The sequence below is a fragment of the Delphinapterus leucas genome, chromosome 1 (genome assembly GCF_059928025.1).
Source record: "Delphinapterus leucas isolate spDelLeu-1000000601 "Yukka" chromosome 1, BTC_Dleu_Yukka2, whole genome shotgun sequence".
NCBI lineage: Eukaryota > Metazoa > Chordata > Mammalia > Artiodactyla > Monodontidae > Delphinapterus > Delphinapterus leucas.
In genome coordinates, this window is record NC_143129.1 from 155,607,820 (window position 1) to 155,625,414 (window position 17,595).

Here is a 17,595-nt window from a genome sequence, read left to right on the forward strand (position 1 = left end):
GGCTTTCAGTCTACACTATCCCTTTTCACCATAGACTTTCTTGAATTTTGAGCTGAGGGGAGAGAGTTTGCCTAACTTCAGGGGTGCCCATGTGCCAGCCAGTTCTGTAGCAGGTAGGTGTTTTTCATGCAGTACCCTCCAAACTTTTGATTGCCGGCTCCATCAATAAATAATTTTAGAGCACCTCCTTCCCAGTGGTTTATCTGTATTTATAAATGCATGTATGTGCACTGTTATAATAATAGATTATATGCCTACATAAAGTAGAAATTTCAAAAGACAAATACAGATAACAGTTATAGTAAAAAAAATTTATTTTTTATTTTATTTTTTTGCTAAACTTTCTATGGATCATCCTGTATACATTCTAGAAAAAAGCCCTTCCCTTTGGAGCTGCTGATTCGATCAGCAAGCCCAGCCCTTTTGTGCAAAAGGTTAAACTGAGGCCTGGAGAAGTTATATCACTTGCCCAAGGTCTTAAAACCAGGCGTGTCTAGTTCTGAAGTTCCTTCGGCTATGTTTCTCCTCATCTCCTCAGTTGACTCAGCTGACTTTCCTGCTTTCTGTCGTGCTCCTCTGTGGCTCAGTGTGCTGAGTTTAACTGAGTAGGAAGTAGGGAGGAGACAGGTTGAAGACCCTCCTGTCCCAGCAGCACTTTGCTCATGCTCCGTCCTGGGCAACAGATGAGGGTGAGCCCTGCCCCCAGATGTCTCACCCAGCCCTTTGTGAAGAACTCCCAACTAGTCCCTCCTAGCACCCCAGTCATGCCCCAGGACTCTGCCACTCCGCCCTCCAGACAAAGGAGAAATGAGAAATCCATGGGGTTCCTCAGCCCCTCAGTGGTACGGAAGAGCATAGGCTTTTGAAGTCCTGCATTTGTGGTTTTGAATTCCAGCTTAGCTCAGTTGCCACGTCTGCAGAATGATGTCATTTTTGTCATTAGAGTGTCTGTAAGAATTCAGAAATAAATGTGTCTGTCTGTCCCCATGGATGCTCCATAAATATCCCTTGCTTCTCTGGATTCCCATGATGCACTGCACCTACCTGGGCCCCAGGTGACCTGCTACCTGGGTTGCAGCCTCTGTCCAGAAGTCTGGCATTTGGGCAACATGAGCTTTTGGGGAGTCCCAGGATGCCCGGGCTGTATCGCTTGGTTGGGTAAATCATTAAAGTTTCTGCTGGCTAGTTCTCCAGTAGGGGTTTTGTCAGGAAGCTGGTTTGCAGAGTAGCCCATGGGTGAGAGTGCCAGGCCCAGAGAGGGGTCAACTGATGTGGCTGCCCTGCCCGCCCCCCCCCCCCCCATGAGGGTGATAACAAGTCATGATGACATCACAATCCAATGGAAAATGACTTTTCCAAGGTCACATACTGGCCTCCCACCACAAAACACCTGCTAGCCTTTCTAGGATGGCATAAGAGGATAAAAGAAAGTCCCCAGCAGGAAGGGACCTTCCAGTGCATGTCCCAACCCTGTTTGACAAATAGGGAACTGAGGCCAGAGAAGGAAAGAGGCTTAGCCAAGATAAGGCTGTCACAAAAAATTTGAGATGTTCTTCAGTTTTGTTTTTAAAAAACATGTTTTTTTCTGCACACCCCTGTCCTATGTGCCACCTTCCACTCACCCCAAATGAGCAGGAGTTCCCAGACTCCTGGACTTTCCAGCCTCTTTCTGGGTGCAGTCTAATAGTTGGATTAGATATAATTTGACAACTGAAAGCCTTCTGTGAATGGAAACAAAACACATCCTCATAAAACTATGACCTGGGGGAAGTGGCCTTCCTCAGAGCCTCGGTTTTCTTCCCTGTAAAATGGAGGCTCACTCTGCATGGTAGTTGTGGCGAGACTGCCCAGTGCCCTCAAGCAGGGTGGCGGCTATTTTCAGTGGAAGGACCCTCTGCACGTCCAGTTTGGGTGTACGGACATCGTCAACATGTCCATGATGATCCCTGTCCCATGCTGGGCCATTCCGGGACCAACCCTACCTGGCCTGGAGCTGGCTCAACCCCCAATCCCCCTGTAATCAGCTTGTGACTTCAAAGAGCTCAGCTTTACCCAGTGCCTCCTGGTCACAGGATGTCAGGGCCTGGAGCTCTGCTCCAGCTCCAAGGGTACAGGCATCCAGTTCTCTCCCCCTCCCACCCTAGCTGGCAGAGCTGGGGAGGCCTGGGACAAAGGGGAAGCGTGCAGTGTTGGCTTGGGACCTGCAACCTCCCCCCTCCCCCACCTCACTCCTGGGCAGAGCCGCTCAATTTGGTAACCTGCGTCCCAGAATGGTAGAGGTTGAGAAGGCTCCTGGTTGGACCTATGGGCTCAGAGAGGCTGTGTCTAGGCCTGGTCACCAAAACAAACCTCCAGTTGTTACCGGCCTCCTCCGTGGGAGGCATGGAGTAGAGCCTAAGGCTCTGCCATCCAGCCTTCAGGCCAGGGAGGGAGTAGCTCAATAGCTAATGCATAAACATTGGGGTTTTGCAGTAATGGAGCAGGGCTCCCAGACCTTGAACTCGTGCAGAATGAGGGCAGTGTTCGCCCTGTCCAAGACTTCAGCACCACCACCTTGCTGGCTTTTCCTCCCCAGGGCCTTGGTACCCTGGAAGGGGAGAGAGCTGTCGCTAGACCCCAGCTTAACGAGCCTTTGGCTACTGAGGCCTCTGCTGGACAGGACATCTGCCCAGAGCGCCTAGCCCAGAGTTCACCCCCACTATTTTGGCACTGGGGAATGAGGAGGAAAGGGCTCCACCAGAAACAGCTCTACCATTTGACCTCAGACCAGCCACAGCTCCTGTTGGAGCTAATTTCCTCAACTGTAACAGGGATAATACTTACCTCTCTAGGTCAGGTTGCAGGGGGGTTTTTTAATTACAGAAGTACTGTAATGGAGCCAACTATAGAGAAGCATGCAAAGGAAGAGAGTAAACATCTTCTCCCAGCTGTAACGGTTTGGTGTTTACCCTCACAGACCTCTTTTTGTGCATGTGTATATGTGTGCCTATAAATGGAATTTAGTGTAATTGGATCACACTTTCTACATAGTTCTGTGCAGCCCAGTGCAGCCCATCCTGTTCACCTACCAATACTTGCAGTGTTTCTCTCTGCACATATAAGGAAGTGCCATTATACAAGTTCATTATCTCCTCCTTCCTTACACAAAATGTACATTCTATACGTTGTTTAGTACTTCGCTTTTTTACCTGGCACTCTTTTCGTATCAAGAACATACAGATGTGTTGCATTCTTTCCAATAGCTGCATAATATTCCATCACAAAATGTCCCACCGTGATTAAGAATTAAGTGATTGTCCTCGTCACTTTCTCTCTTCATACCACTCACCACCTGATGTATTTTAGGTATTTTTTTTCTACCCTTCCACCCTACCCGCCGCTGCCAGCCCCCAACTAAAATATCAAGTTCCATGAAGCAGGGATTCGGTTGAGTTTATTGCTGAATCCCCATTGACTAGAATAGTGTCGGGAACATGCACTCGGGTATTGTCTTTCCTTAGTAATATAATTTCTTATTCTTAGGAAACCTCTCTTATGGAGAACGGGAGGTCTTAGGGGAAGAGGATTTTTCAAGGTCACACAAGTGGGGTACTTAAACTTGTCTGCTGAGAGTGTTGGGGACCTTTACATATTCCCATGGTCTTATCAAATTAATCTTATCATAGTCAAATTGGTGCCCACCTCTCCACTGAATGGGTACCTCTCTGGGGTGTCAGCTTCTCCAGATGCCCGGGTACTGACTCTCAGGGAGTCATTTGTTTGCATTTAACACCTTTTTGGAAGACGATTTGGTTTTGCCTGGAAGGCTTTGAAAAGTCCTGTGCAGCTCGTGTGTTGGGTTTGCACTTGTTAATTCAGAGCACCCGGAGCTTAAAGCAGAGATGGGCAAATTTTTTCTGTAATTGGCTAAATTGTAAGTAAATATCGTCGGCTCTGTGGGCCATATGGTCTGCTGTTGTAGCACAAAGGCAGCCATAAACAATATAGACTTCTGGTCCCCAAAGGAATGGGGGACAGTTTGGCTGTGTTCCAATCAAATGTTATTAATGGAAACTGAAATTTGAATTTTTTTTGCCGAGCCACACGGCTTGTGGGGTCTTAGTTCCCCAACCAGGGATTGAACCTCAGGCCCACGGCAGTGAAAGCACTGAGCCCTAACCACTGGACTGCCAGGGAACTCCCCTGAAATTTAAATTTAATACAATTTTCATGTATCACAATATATTAGCCTTCTTTTTTTTTTTTTTTCCCAGCCACTTAAAAATGTAAAACCCATTCTTAGCTGGCAGGCTGGATTCGGCCACGGACCATAGTTGACCAACCTGGGCTTAGAGCAAAATCTACCCAAGCGACCGAGAGGTTTCTGAGCTTGGGCCTGGGCTGTCCTGGCTCAAACTGGGCAAGGCCCAGCGAGTTGCTGGAATGGAATTTGACCTACATAGGAAGGAAGGAGCAGATAGAAACCTTGCTTCTTTTGGGGACCAGTACCCAGAAGCAGGGGAGGACGTGAGCAGGAAGGGTTTGGCAGCAGAGACCCCTCAGTTTGAAGCTTCCAGCAGCCGAAGGCCTCCTGATCATCCGCCTTTTCCTCTCTGAGTCTCCCATTTTCTCATCCGTGAAGTGGGAGCCATCTCTCCCCCAGAGCCTGGTGATGGTGGTTAAATCAGGATGTGGATGCAGCCCCTGGCACGTTGCCTAGGGCCTGCCCGGTGCTGCTGGTGCTGATAAAAGCGGCAGCTGCCTCTCCTCTCTGCTTTTAAAGACTGATGAGCACCTTCTGCCTCCAGGGCCACTGCGGGGTGCAGGGGAGGCTCAGCCATGCAGAAGTCCTGACATCACTGGAGGACTTGAAGAAGATGGCTGAGAGGAGTAAATGCCTGAGGTCACCTGAAGGTCAGGCTTCACATGGTTATTACTCTTCTTCTTGAAAAGACCTGACAGGCTGGACGAGTTCAGAGGGTAAAATGCCTTGTCCAGGAATCCAAAGAACTCAAGTCCCAGAATTAGCTTTTGTTTGCCGAGTATCCTGGGCCCCTACCCTCTGACCTTAGGCTCCCCATCAATCGCATGAGGGTATTACAGCAATTCTGCAGTTTCTTGCGCTTCTTTTTTCATCTCCCAGAATTTTGTTCAAATGAAATCCTAGAAAATTAAAGTAATAAATAGATAAATAAAAAGGGAGCTGTCACGGATCCCATAAACCACTGCTCCACCCTGCTTAGAACTGGGGACCACGCAGTTACAAGGTCCTTGTCCCATGCTCCAGTGCACCCAGGGCTACTCAGGAGCTGTGGGAGGAGGAAAGGATGTGAGTGACATCTGGCTCATCCCCACTCCAGGACCCTCCTCCCGGACCCTCCTCCCACTGGGAGTAACCTACCTCTGAATGGTGTGGCCACATGCCCTCCCTCCGCCAGTACTGACTGGGAGAGCCCGGAGCTGGAGTACATGCCAGGGAAAGGCCCGGCCCACGGACGCAAGTCGAAAGGCCACGCACGGTGCTTGGCAAGTTACATGACCTGGCTAGGCCACCCGGCATCCCCGTGTGTGGGAGGAGAGGTTCTGAAGCCAACATTTCATCAGTGGCTTCCTGGGAGAAGGAGAGCTCTAAGTGGGCCTCAGGACCCCCAGAATTGGGATGGGGTGGTGAGGGGTGAGGGCATGAGAGCCTCCTCGTGCAGGACCCCGAGCCCAAGCGCTTGCTGAACTGAGAGGCCTGAGGCACCCCTAGGAGAATCAGGATTTGAACTCGGGTCAGAGGTCGTTCCTCCACAGCCCTGTGGGTTGGGGTGGGGGCCTGGAGAGTTACTTTTAGGCTGTTTCCAGCTCTCAGAGCTGATGTTCCAGTACCCATCAGGGGTTTGCTACATGTCCGAGTTCAAATCTGTTAGGATGAACACTGTTCTCAGAGAACAGATACATGCAGAGCCAGTTTTGCCCAAAAAGTTAATTTCAGAAGTGACAGGTTTGCTTTGTATAAATATTCAGCGCTGCGCCCTACTCTGGGCACCCTAGGTACCATTCTTAAGGAGTTCCCAGTGCGGTGGGTGGACAGCAGATGGGTATTCCCAACTGCTTGGAGCAGAAGCTGGAGACTGTAGAGCACACAGCAAGGGCAAAGGCCTGGAACAGCACGGGATGTTCTAGGAGGTAGCCCCATCCCCAGGGGTGGTGATGGGCGGCCGTGGTCCCAGATTCTGGACTCTCCCTTGCTCCTCCACCCCTATAAAAGGCTTCCACAAGAAAGCCGTGAGCTGTGGGGCTTGTACCCCTTCTTTAAGGCATCACCAACGAGTCCATCAGCTTGGCACATAAATATATACATGTTGAATGAATGGACTTCATTACCGCCTTTCAGTTCCAGCCACGGGACTGGTGGAGGCAGATGGTGCCACGGGGACTTCCCATCCCTCCTTGATTCAGCGAACACCTGTCGAGTGAACCCTGCCGGCTCCATGATGCAGAGCTTGACAGCAAGCCTTAAGGGAAGGCACTCTTATCCCCATTTCTTATGTGAAGAAACTGAGACCCAGAGTCAGGGCTACCACATATCTCAACTCCAAGGTGAGGGAAGCAGCTCGATGCCTTTCAGCCTGGGTCTCCTGATTCCAAGTACTGTCGTGAGCACGCCGGGTGCGGTGGGGGCGAGAGGTGGTGGGTGCCGCTTGCCTACCCAGGAGCGGGGGCCATGCTCCTCCCCTGGATCTAGCATCCAGCCACACTGAGCACCCCGTTAGATCCGGCCTTGCAGGGCCCCCCCTTCTTCCCCCTGCACGTACTGTTCTGTCTACCTGGAATGCAGTCTTGCCACCGCTTCTCCACTTGGCAGACTCCCTGCATGTCCTTCACGGCCCAACTCCAGTGTCACCTCCCAGGAACCCACCTTTGATTGACTGTCCCAGGCAAAATTACAAGTCTGTCCCTGCAGGGCTCCCGCAGTGCCCCAGATGAAGCTCAGACCACACTAGCCTCCCCTTCCCAAGGGACCTGATGCCTCTTCCTTGATGTCAGGACCAGGGCCCGGGGCACGAGTCACTGAGCCTTTTAGTAGTTCTTGATGCAGCAGCCTGCCTGGGTGGATGTGGATATAACCCAGCCGGTGGGTAGGCAGGTTTTCTAAAGCAGAGTTTGACCTTGACCTGCCAAGTGGCAAAGTCCAGCAGAGGGCTTTGTCCTTGGCTCCCAGCAGCCCCCGCTCTCAGAGGCACAGCTGCTCAGCAGGGCCCCAAGACTGATTTCAGAGGCCCAGAGACCCCTGGCACACCAGAGCCAGACTGGAGACAGGGCTGTAGTAATAGTACTGCCCCCCAGCAGAGCCCCTTCTGCGAGGGCATTCATGCAAGGGCACGATTTTTACCAGATCCGCATATCATCTGTATCATTTTTCACTTCTATTTTTATTTAAATTGCTGTGTTCTAAATAATATGAAACCACAGGGCTTGTAAAAAATATTTTGAATAGGTGATACATTCATGTGGTTCAAAATTCAAAAACGTACAAAGGGATATAAAATGAAAATTCTCCCTTCTACCCTGCCTCTGCCACCCAGATCCCCAAGGTACCCTGTTACCTTTCTTGTGCATTCTTTTAAGGAAGTAGATGTGTATATTCTCCCCCATCCTAGCCTTTTTTTTTTTCCTCCCACACAAAAGGTAGCATACAACACGCTGTTCTGAAGCTTTGCTTTTTACTTACTATAACTTGGGGAGTATGCCAAATCAGTAGCTAGAGAGCTTTCTTTGTTAAGTACTCCATTATATAGCTATGCCACATTTTTTCAAATCATAGGTTTGCATTGCTAGTTTTATATTTATTCGAGCGTGTACTAGAATAATATATACCTTGTATACCATTAGTATCAGACGATGGCCAACCTCAAGGCCAACCCTGAGCCGTGACACCTGTGACTCACCAGGCAGAAAGCCCCCACATGGGGGTTCAACAGCCGCTGTCGTGCTGTCCTTGTGACCTCCTCTTACTTAATCCCAGTGGTCACCCGAGGAGTTGGGCTTGGCCGGGGCCCACCAGAGGAGGCCTGTCAGGTGCTCACCACCCACTCGGAACCAACAGCCTTGGGTCTGAAGGCTCCCTAAGGAGTTGGGAGGGAGGCTCTGAGGGGTGCTGGGCAGGGTGGGCCGTGACAGACAGGATTTACAGGGAGTGCAGCCCGCTGTGAGGAAAGCCCCAGCGTCTAGGATGAATGTCCAGAGTTTGGCCAGGAAGGAGCCCATGGGAAGGAAGGATCCAGCTCTCCCTTGACAAGGAATGGGCTCTGAACTGCTGGCTGAAACCTTCCTCTTAGCCTCTGACGTGAGAACCTTAGCTTTCGCAATCGATGGCCTGCCGGCTTCTAGAGAATGAAAAGACCACACTAGGAATGTGTCTGATTAACAGCTAAGCCCAGCGCTATCTGTGAGGATCTCGAAGTCAGGGCTGCTTCTGGGTTCTGGGGGGAGGGGGGGAGACCAAGGCCATCGCCAAGCTGAGGCTCTCTCCTCCACAGGTAGGTGCGGCTCAGGATCTGTGCCTCCACCCCTCCCCTCCAGTGCCCAGCCCCGTGTGGTGCACCTGGTGAATGCCTGCCCATCATTTCTTTGGCATCCCTCCCCCCCGGGCCCCGTTCTTTCGGTCAGTTAAGGGCCTGCCTTAACTGTCATACATCTTGGCTTCTTCATTTTAAAAGAAAACAAAAGTCCTCTCCCTAGCAAGGCACCTTGCTCTCCCCGGGCCCTCCTGCCTGCTGGCCTCCTCCCTGCCTGCTGCCTCCGGCCCTTGGCTTCCAGGTGACAGAATCCCACTGCCCTTTTTCTCCCCCAGCCCTCTGCCCATTGGAAACACCTCGACCCAGCACTCTTACTCACCTTGTGTCGTGTACTTTTCCAAAGCACATTCCTGGCTGGTATGTCATCTGTGTCCTAGCAACCCTGGGAAGCTCGTGGTCTGGGGATGGTTGCCCCGAGCTTCAGCCTGGCTCTCTGCAGACCCCTGAGTAAGCTGGAACTTGTCTCTGCCTCAGTATCTACCCTGTGAATGGAGGCGAGGGTTTGCAGACAAGCAAACAGACGGGCCGGGAGGAGTGGGGAAGGGGACTCACCTGCTGGAATTCACAGAGCAAGGAGGCAGGTGGGCTGGAATTAGAAGCCAGCATCTTGGGCTCCAAATCCAGGGCACTTTGCCCATCCATGCCGCTCCTCCCACGTAATTGGGCCCCCCTTGCCTTGGTTCCTGGGCCTCCCAGCCAGAGAGTCTGGAGCCACCTCAAGCCCAGGCATGGCTTCAACAGGGGAATGAGACCCCGGAGAATGCCAAGCCCTGGCTACAGAGAGGGGGAAGACCCTAATTACCCTCTCTCCCCAGGAATGAGTCTGGCCAGCCCGGTGTCTAGAAGTTGGCAGGGCTGGTTTGGGCACCTGAGGTCAGGAAGTGGCCAGGTTTCTTCAGAGAAGGGCTGGTGTGGTGCCAGGAGTCAGGCAAGCTATCTGAACAAGGGAACCTGCCAGCCCAGGCCCTGCCCTCTAGTAACCTGGGCCTGACGTGCCTCTAACAGTGTGGGGTTTTCTCTCTGCAGAAGCTGACGGGCCGCCTCATGCTGGCTGTGGGAGGGGCAGTGCTCGGCTCCCTGCAGTTTGGCTACAACACTGGAGTCATCAATGCCCCCCAGAAGGTGAGTGCTGTGCTGTCCTAGGCTTCTCGAGACCAGAGGGCTCTGCTGTGCACCCCTGCCCCCATCACACACACACACACACACACGCTCACCCTGCCTCTTGGACATTGGAGTCATTTACATCAACTCACCATCTGCCTTACCAGCCAATATTCTGGCCCTGAATGGGTTAGAGACTCTTAGCTTTGGCCTTGGAACCTTGGGGCCCACAGAACCACGGGGTCTTTATAGGTCATCTTTTTTTTTTTTTTTTTTGTGGTACGCGGGCCTCTCACTGTTGTGGCCTCTCCCATTGCGGAGCACAGGCTCTGGACGCACAGGATCAGCGGCCATGGCTCACGGGCCCAGCCGCTCCACGGCATGTGGAATCTTCCCGGACTGGGGCACGAACCCATGTCCCCTGCATTGGGAGGCGGACTGTCAACCACTGCGCCACTAGGGAAGCCCTTTATAGGTCATCTTGACCAACCTCCCACCCGACACAGAAATTTGTAAAAATTGAAGCCATGTTCGGTGTAGTGATGCTGCATTCGTGCGGCCCTCTGGGGCTACAGAGGGCTTCCGTGGTGCTTTTCTCACCTGTTCACACCGAGCCCTAAGGCAGGCAGGCAGCCGTGCCCACTCCTACCCTGCAGGTGTGGGGAATGGCCAGAACCTGCCCAGCATGACCAGCTAGTCAGGGATGGAGCTGGTATACGACACCAGTCTGCCTTGGCGCCCTCCCTGCCAGGTGGTCCCCAAGCCCGTGCTCTCACCCATCCACATGCAGCACACTCCCTTGTAAGGGAGCCCATTCTAGGCTGAAACTGCCTATCTCCCTGGAGGCCCTGGGCCAGGCAAAGCAAAAATGGCGTCTTGCCCTAGGGAACTGGAGGGGTGCAAGTGTGCACTTATTCCCTTCTCCCCACAGCACAGCCCAGATCTGTCCTCATGTGCTCACCAGTGTCGGGACTGGGGGGTGCCCCGGTGAGGGCCTCCAGCGTAGCCAACCCACTGCTCTGGGGAGGAGAGCGGAGGATGGGGGCAGGAAAGGAGACTGTAACGAGTCCCTCCTCTGCGCCAGGCCTGTTGTGTACATTCATAAGGTCGGGCGGTGATTTCCATTTTATACACCCGAAAACCGAGGCCCAGGGCAGGTGAAAGGACCAATGGGCTCAAGGCCACATAGCTAGGGGATGGTGGAGTCAGAAGCCAAACTCTGTTGTTTACACAACCTCAGGCTGTCTTCCGGACCAGCCACCTGGTCAGTTTAAAAGTCTCTACCTTCCCGGGCAGGACAAGATGAGAGTGGATTGTCCTGTCAAGGCCACATTCATGGTCCAGACAGGTGAGGCCAGGAAGTGAGTGTGGCTGCTTCCCGAGGATTGGGGCCCGTGTGGGGGAGCTGGGCCTCCTCCAAATAGGCGGAGGGTGGCCGTGAGGGCCATGCCCGATGCTGGGGAGCAGGTCACCAGAGCGGCCAGGCCTGCTGAGTCATGCTCAGCTGTAGCGGACGTGATGGGGCTTTTCCAAGCTTGTGGGAAGTGGTGACCGTGGGCCCATGCTTGAAACAGTTCCAAGCCCTGCTTTTGCTAAGTGCTCTGAGCAGATCTTGCCAAGGTGTGTGCCTCGGAGCTGGCTCCCTTTGGGAATCCTTACAGATGCAAAGTGTGTACAGTCTTAGAGACAGGTTGAGTTCTCCACTTGATTGCACATCAGTAAGTGTCCCCTGACACTTACAGAATCTGACCTCATTGGTCTGGGATGCTGTCTGGGCATCAGATTTTTAAAGCTCCCCAATTGATTCTAATGTGCAGTCAAAAGATGAGAAGCACTGGATTAAGTGATCACAGTCAGGGGTGATCACGTGACTGTGATCACATAGTGAGTTACGCGCGGTGACAGAACTAGGACTCTAAGAACAGGATAGAGGTGTTTTCCGGAAACAGAACAGGGTTGTGGTAAGCAGGGGCCCACAGGTGGGGATAAAATGCCCAGAGGAAAGAAAGTCTTTGTGTCACTAGGGTAAATGGGAGGAGGGAGAAGGATGGGAGGGCGACGAGGTAAGCCAGAAGCTGCCCACAAGGGGCTCTTGTGGTCGGTAGTTTCATCTGTAGACTCTTCAGCCACTGGCAGGGCATGGCACAGCAAGAATGGGCAGGTGGGCACCAATGCGTAGGCCGAGCTGGGGAGTGTGGACTTCAGAACTCCACTAAAGAGGGTAGATAGGATCAGATTTGCATTTTAGGGCAATGATTCAGGCGTCTGGTGCAGTGGGATGGGTCTCAGAATGTGAAACTAGAGACAGGGAAATAGTGAGAAGGCTGCTGTTGTAATAGGGGTAGAAAAACCAACACTAAGTAGGAAGAATGCGCAGGAGCTGATCATCAGTTCAGCCTGAGGATGAGAGAGTGGGGTTTAAAACTGGCTTCTAGATTTCTGGTTTGGGCGATGTGGGTCTGGAGGCAGAGCAGGGAGGTGCTGTGGGATACGCAGGAACTGAGGTTTGGTGACACAGCGGGACAAGCACTTGGACACGGGGGTCTGTTTCTTTGGAGGGTAGTCAGTGGGAGAAGACCGATAGGTTGGTCACCGGTATCCATAGTGATAGAAAAGGATCTCCCAGAGGGACTGCAGAGTAAAAGGAGAAGTAAGGGTCAAGCCCTGGAGAGCACACCCACTGACAGAAGATCCTGGGAAGGAGGAGGAGAGCTGGCACCTCTACGCCGGGAGACAAGACCCTTCTGAGCCAGAGGAAGAATGGAAGCGCCTGAGGATGAGCGTCCATGGCCATGTCCTTCGTCCCTAGAGCAGTGCCCGTCCATAGGAACAGGCACTCAGATGTGGACGGAGTGAAGGGATGCTATCCGGTGCTCCGGAGGCTGACCTGGGCAGATCAGCTCCATTTTGCCAAAGGCAAAAGACCCTCCGGTGACCCTGCCGTGGCAAAGGCTGTCCAAGTGGAATCCTGTGGGTAGAGACCTCCCTGCAGTGGGTTGAACAGGGAGAAGGGAGATGGGGGAGAGCAGAGACAGCCCTTCCAAGGGACTCGGTAGAGAAGGAAGAAAGAAGGGTGGTCGCCAGAGGGGTTGTCTGGCTAAGGTTTTTTTTAATACGAAGACTTCAGTTTTAAACGGCTTGTAAGGAATCAGCAGAGGAGGAGAGGGTGAAGATAAGGAGTGGGGGTGGTCCTTCAGGAGGCCGGTGGTGGTGGAGCAGAGGCAAAGGGGTCGCATTTGGCCGGAAGGGACTAAGACACTTCCAAGGGTGCAGTTGTGGACAAACCCAGAGTGATGTTCTCTAATTCTTGGGACTTCCCATCTAATCAGAAACAGGCGAAAGGTGAGAATTACAGCGGAAGATGGGCGGGGCAGCGGGCAGGGGGTCCCGGCAGCACAGAGGGCCCAGCGGTAAACATTTATAGGAGCATTTGCGGGCACCTGTCCAAAGGTCACTTGGGCAGCCGGCCTCTGAGGACTGAGGTGAGAGACCTGCGTGGCATTTCCGGGGCCGTGTGCTCAGGCACTCCTCCGCCTGTTTACTCTTGTACTTTACAGACACTTCTCATAAGCCTGTTCATAGTTTTCCCAACCCGGAGCAAACGGGATAAACTTAACAGGTGAAGAGGGGAGAGGACGACACTAGAGGAAGAGATGAAAGCGGGGCTCAGAGCCGACGGCCGTGCCTCGGGAGGCACCATAGCCATTGTCCTGGGAGGGCCCAGTGATTGTGCCAACACCGTCACTCAACGTGGACTATGCCAGGCACTGCCCTAGATGGGGAAGGGATAGAGCCGAGAACACCGCAGGCTCACCCTGGCCCTCAGAGCTGGGCCCTGTCCCTGCCCTCCAAAGATTCAACCATCCAGAGTGCAGGGGCGGGGTGGGGAGGGGAGACCCCTTGGGAAAAGCCGCAGTATTATTAACGGAGGGCTTCTCGGTGCTATGGGAACGAAGAGAAAGGAATGACTAATGCTGGGGGTAGGGCTGATGGCAGAGACAGAAAGGGCCTCACGAAGTAGTTAGCAGCTGTGCTAGACCTTGAGGGCAAATCGGCCCCAGAGGGAAGGAGGGGCGGGTATCCCAGGGAAGGAGGGGCGGGTATCCCAGGCAATAGGAACGGCTTGTGCAGAGATGCGGTGGCGTGAAGTGTTCCACTGATGGGGAATTGCTAACGGCCCGCGCTGACCAGGCCGACCCCCCTTGTCTGTCTAGAGGCACTTCCCTTAGGAAACTGCACTGCGCTGGCCAGGTTGGCCTACTTGCCAATGGAGACTTTGTCCCACTAGAGGGGAGGGTGCCAGTACTGCTGTTAATTACCAGAAGCTTGGTCTCCTCCATAAAACAGGCCCCAAAGGGCTTCCTCTTGGAAGTGGTTAATTAATCATAACATTATCTTAAATGTTTACAAAGCACCTCCTAATAAGTTACCTCCTCACAGCAGTCCCACAAGGTGGGTGGGGCCGGGCTTATCTTCCCCTCATAAAGGAGGCACCAAGGCTGGGAGAGGTCACCTGGAGAGTGAGAGGCTGAGTTACAGATGGACGCCAGGCCTCACGCCTGATGACGACATCCCTGCCAGGCCTCCGGCCTCTGCAGGGTAGGAGGGGAGCCCAGTCACACAGAGAGCAGATAAATGAGCAAGGGCATCCTGACCATCATACTGAGTGGAGAGAACTACCTCTCCCCTCCCCAAATGGCTGAGCTGCCAACAGAGGTGACTAAAGGCCATTGAGAAGCCATGAGTTCCTGGCCAAGGGACAGTGTCAGGCATGTCTGAGGCATCCTCAGAAACCAGACCGCTTGGGCTGGAAGGGGCCTGACAGTCCGCAGGCTCAACGTTCCTTGTTTGCCAAAGGAAGAACTTGGTCTAGAGAGCAGGCGAGGTCTGCCCAGGACGACCTGCTTGGTGAGTGAAAGTACTGGAGGCAAGATGGGCTTCCCAGCCCAGGCTCCAGGCAGCCTCTCCTTATCTCTGCCTAGATCCAAATGGCTCTGGGCCCCCTCTCCCCTTCGCCCATCTCCGCTTATACGGACTCTCACAGCTTACAGCTCACTTGTCATGTGCCAGGCATTGTTCCAAATGCATTAGAAACAATAATTCAATTGTTCCATATAATATAACCCCATTAGGGAGACACCATAATCCCTGTTTTATAAAAAACTAGGGCACAGAGATGTTAAGCAATTAAACCAAGGACACACAGCTAGTAAGTGGCAGAGCTGGGATTTAAATCCAGGGAGTCTGGCTCCAGTCTACATCCTTGACCACCACAGAAGAAATGGCAGTTACACTTACAGGCACCGAAACACCCTTTTACATGCCAACAACTGCTACCCTGCTGCTCTCTCCTGCTCTTACTTCAAGCTGAGTCATGCACAGACGTCCCAGTTTCCCACGCACAGTTGCACAGCCTCTTACACCACGACACCCTGCCACAGCTCCATCATCTCTTAAGCCTCTCCGGTTCATGGCCTGTTCATCAATTAGTGACGATGCTTTCTGCCTCCAGCCCTGTGCTGGGACCCAGATGAACCAGACTGTCCCCCTGTTGGAGTTTAGTCTAGAGGGAGCACACAGTGCCTCATAGTTAGCTGTCCGGGGCAGTGATGGAAACAAGGACAGGCTGGTGTAAGCGGACAAGGGGGAGGGAGAGGGTACCTGGCCCATAGAGGAGGGTTTTTTTCAACACCATAGACATTTGTGGCCAGATAGTTCTTTGGCATTACGGAGGCTGTCCCATGCATTGTAGGATGTTTAGCAGCATCCCTGGCCTCTACCCCTGCCAGTGTAACAACCAAAAATGTCTCCAGACATTGCGGGGGGGGGAGCAAATTGCCCCTGTTTGGGAACCACTGCAGTAATGAAGAGGTTATGAAGGCTCTCCAGAGGAGGGATGGCGCGTTCTCTAGAAAGTGACCAACAGCTCACCAGGCAGAAGGCGAAGCAGCAGCAAAGCGAAGGTGCAGAGGTGTGGGGTGCCCGGGCAGCATGGGGGCGTTGCCATGTGGGGTGGGAAGAGACACTTCATCCTGAGGGTGGTGGGGAGACAAGAAAAGCTGTGAGCAGGGGAAATGAAGATCCTTCTGTTTGCAGGGGAGACCCCAGACGCCAGGGACCAGTGAGGAGGTCAGAGCAAAGGCTTGGAGAGAAGCCCTATCAGGGCTCTTCCAGAAAAGCAGCCAAAGCAGCCAGGGTGGTCCGATCATCTGCTCTGGGGTTGGGGCCCAGCTTCTAGCTCCATCTGGCTGCCTGGGCCTCTTCACCAGGCCCCAGGGAGAGGCCCTGAGGAACCCAGAAGTTATCTGTCCAGCCCCACCTGTAGCATCTGTCTCCGAACTCCCAGCTGACCCTGGGGCGTGGCTGAGTTGCTATGGAGACATACCGCCTGGGGCAAGGGGCGGGGGCAGCCCCAGCTGTGGGGGAGGGGTAGGTAGGGAACAGGAAATAGGGGTCAAAGCCGGGCTGAGGGGCTGAACTGGACAAGCTGTCCCTTTCTTCCTCGCGACTGGACCTCAAAGCTTGGGCAGCTGTTTAACCCCTTCATGCCCACAGTATATCTAAGAGAGAGAAGAAAGGGTTGAGAGAGAGCTGATTCCCTCTCAGGATGATCTAGAACAGGGGGCCCCAACCCCCGGGCCAGGGACCAGTACCGGGCCTCACAGCAGGAGGTGAGCGGCGGGCGGGCCAGTCAGCTGCTCCCCACCGCTCACGTTACTGCCTGAATCACTACTGCCTGAATCACGCCCACCGCCACCCCCGGTCCGTGGAAAAACCCTCTTCCATGAAACCGGCCCCTGGTGCCAAAAAGGTTGGGGCCCGCTGATCTAGGAGACCAGGCCTCTGCAGGGAAGATGTGGAGAGCGGCCAGAAATTCCAAAACATATACCCCTTCTCTTGGCAGTGGTCTGGAATTCTAGAACACGGGTTGGCAGGGGGACCAAATTCAGCTAGCAGCCTGTTTTTGTGTGGCCTATGAGCCAAGAATGGGTTTTACGTGTTTAAAAGGTTGGGGTGGCGAGGAGGGAGGGAAGGGAAGAAAAATAAGCAACAGAGGCCATGTGTCATCAACAGACTCTAATATTTTCTATCTAGCCTTTCACATAAATTGTTTATATCAATCCCTGATCCAAACTTTGACTTGTATGCTCCCTGCTGACAGGGGACTCACTAACTGTAACATGGGTAATCTCATCCTCTGAAGCCTAGAAAGCTCTTCTTTCCCCTGAGCTGAAGTCTGTGCCCTGGGGCTCTGCAGACCTGCTGGGTCCCTCGGCCTGGGCAGCCAGCAAGCTCTGAAGATAGAGCTTTACTCCCCAAGGCAAGCCTCTAGTTCCTTCAGGTTCTTTCTTGTACTATAAATTCCTAGGTTAATGCTTTGTCTTGCAGTAATTAAAAAATGGAAAACTCTGTCCTTAATGTTCCTCTCAAGGAGATGGCTTCTCTCCTTGAGAGAACAGTGACACAAGGAACAGCTTACTCCATGTGCCAGGCAGTGGGCTCCGCCTCACACCCAGAGCCTCACTACAGACGCTGCCCTGACACAGAGAAAGTCAGAACTTCTGCTCTAGACAGAGAGACCTGTGGTCCTTCAGCCACAGTTACCCAGGCAGGGAAGGGAGGGGGGATGACAGACATGACACAAGCCTCTCCCCACCCTCACCCCCAGGAGAACTGCTGGGATGAGGAATAGCTCTTTACTGGAAACCATTCAGTCCAAGGGATGGCAGTTGCCCAGGGCCATCCTGCTTCTCCAGGCTGGCCCCTACAGTGTCGCCAAGTGAGCCTCTGCCCTAGGTTCAATGAGGGGATGCTTAGAGAAAGAGCTCTAATAGCCCCTCAGCTTCCAACAGCCTGATGCCATGGCTGACTGGGACCTGCCCTTTCTCCCCAGCACACGTGCACTCACACCGACCCTTGGCAGGGAGAGGGGTTGGGAATGGGCTGGGAA

At 53.2% G+C, this 17,595-nt stretch overlaps 1 protein-coding gene and 1 non-coding gene across 3 annotated transcripts in view; one reads left to right on the forward strand and one right to left on the reverse strand.

The window, feature by feature from the left end:
* The window catches only part of SLC2A1 (solute carrier family 2 member 1), a 72,388-nt gene that overhangs the window by 2,134 nt on the left and 52,659 nt on the right, over positions 1–17,595 (forward strand). For both annotated transcript variants that reach the window (XM_022575460.3, XM_089894802.1), the window contains one exon: positions 9,570–9,665. In XM_022575460.3, the coding sequence (XP_022431168.1) occupies positions 9,570–9,665 (96 nt within the window). Of the gene's footprint in view, positions 1–9,569; positions 9,666–17,595 lie in introns of those variants that run through there.
* Positions 1,276–17,595, reverse strand: part of LOC111175691 (uncharacterized) — an 82,206-nt gene continuing 65,886 nt past the window's right edge. Inside the window, exon 5 of the transcript XR_002644787.2 lies at positions 1,276–5,142. This is a non-coding gene — a transcript (uncharacterized LOC111175691). The remainder of the gene's footprint in view (positions 5,143–17,595) is intronic.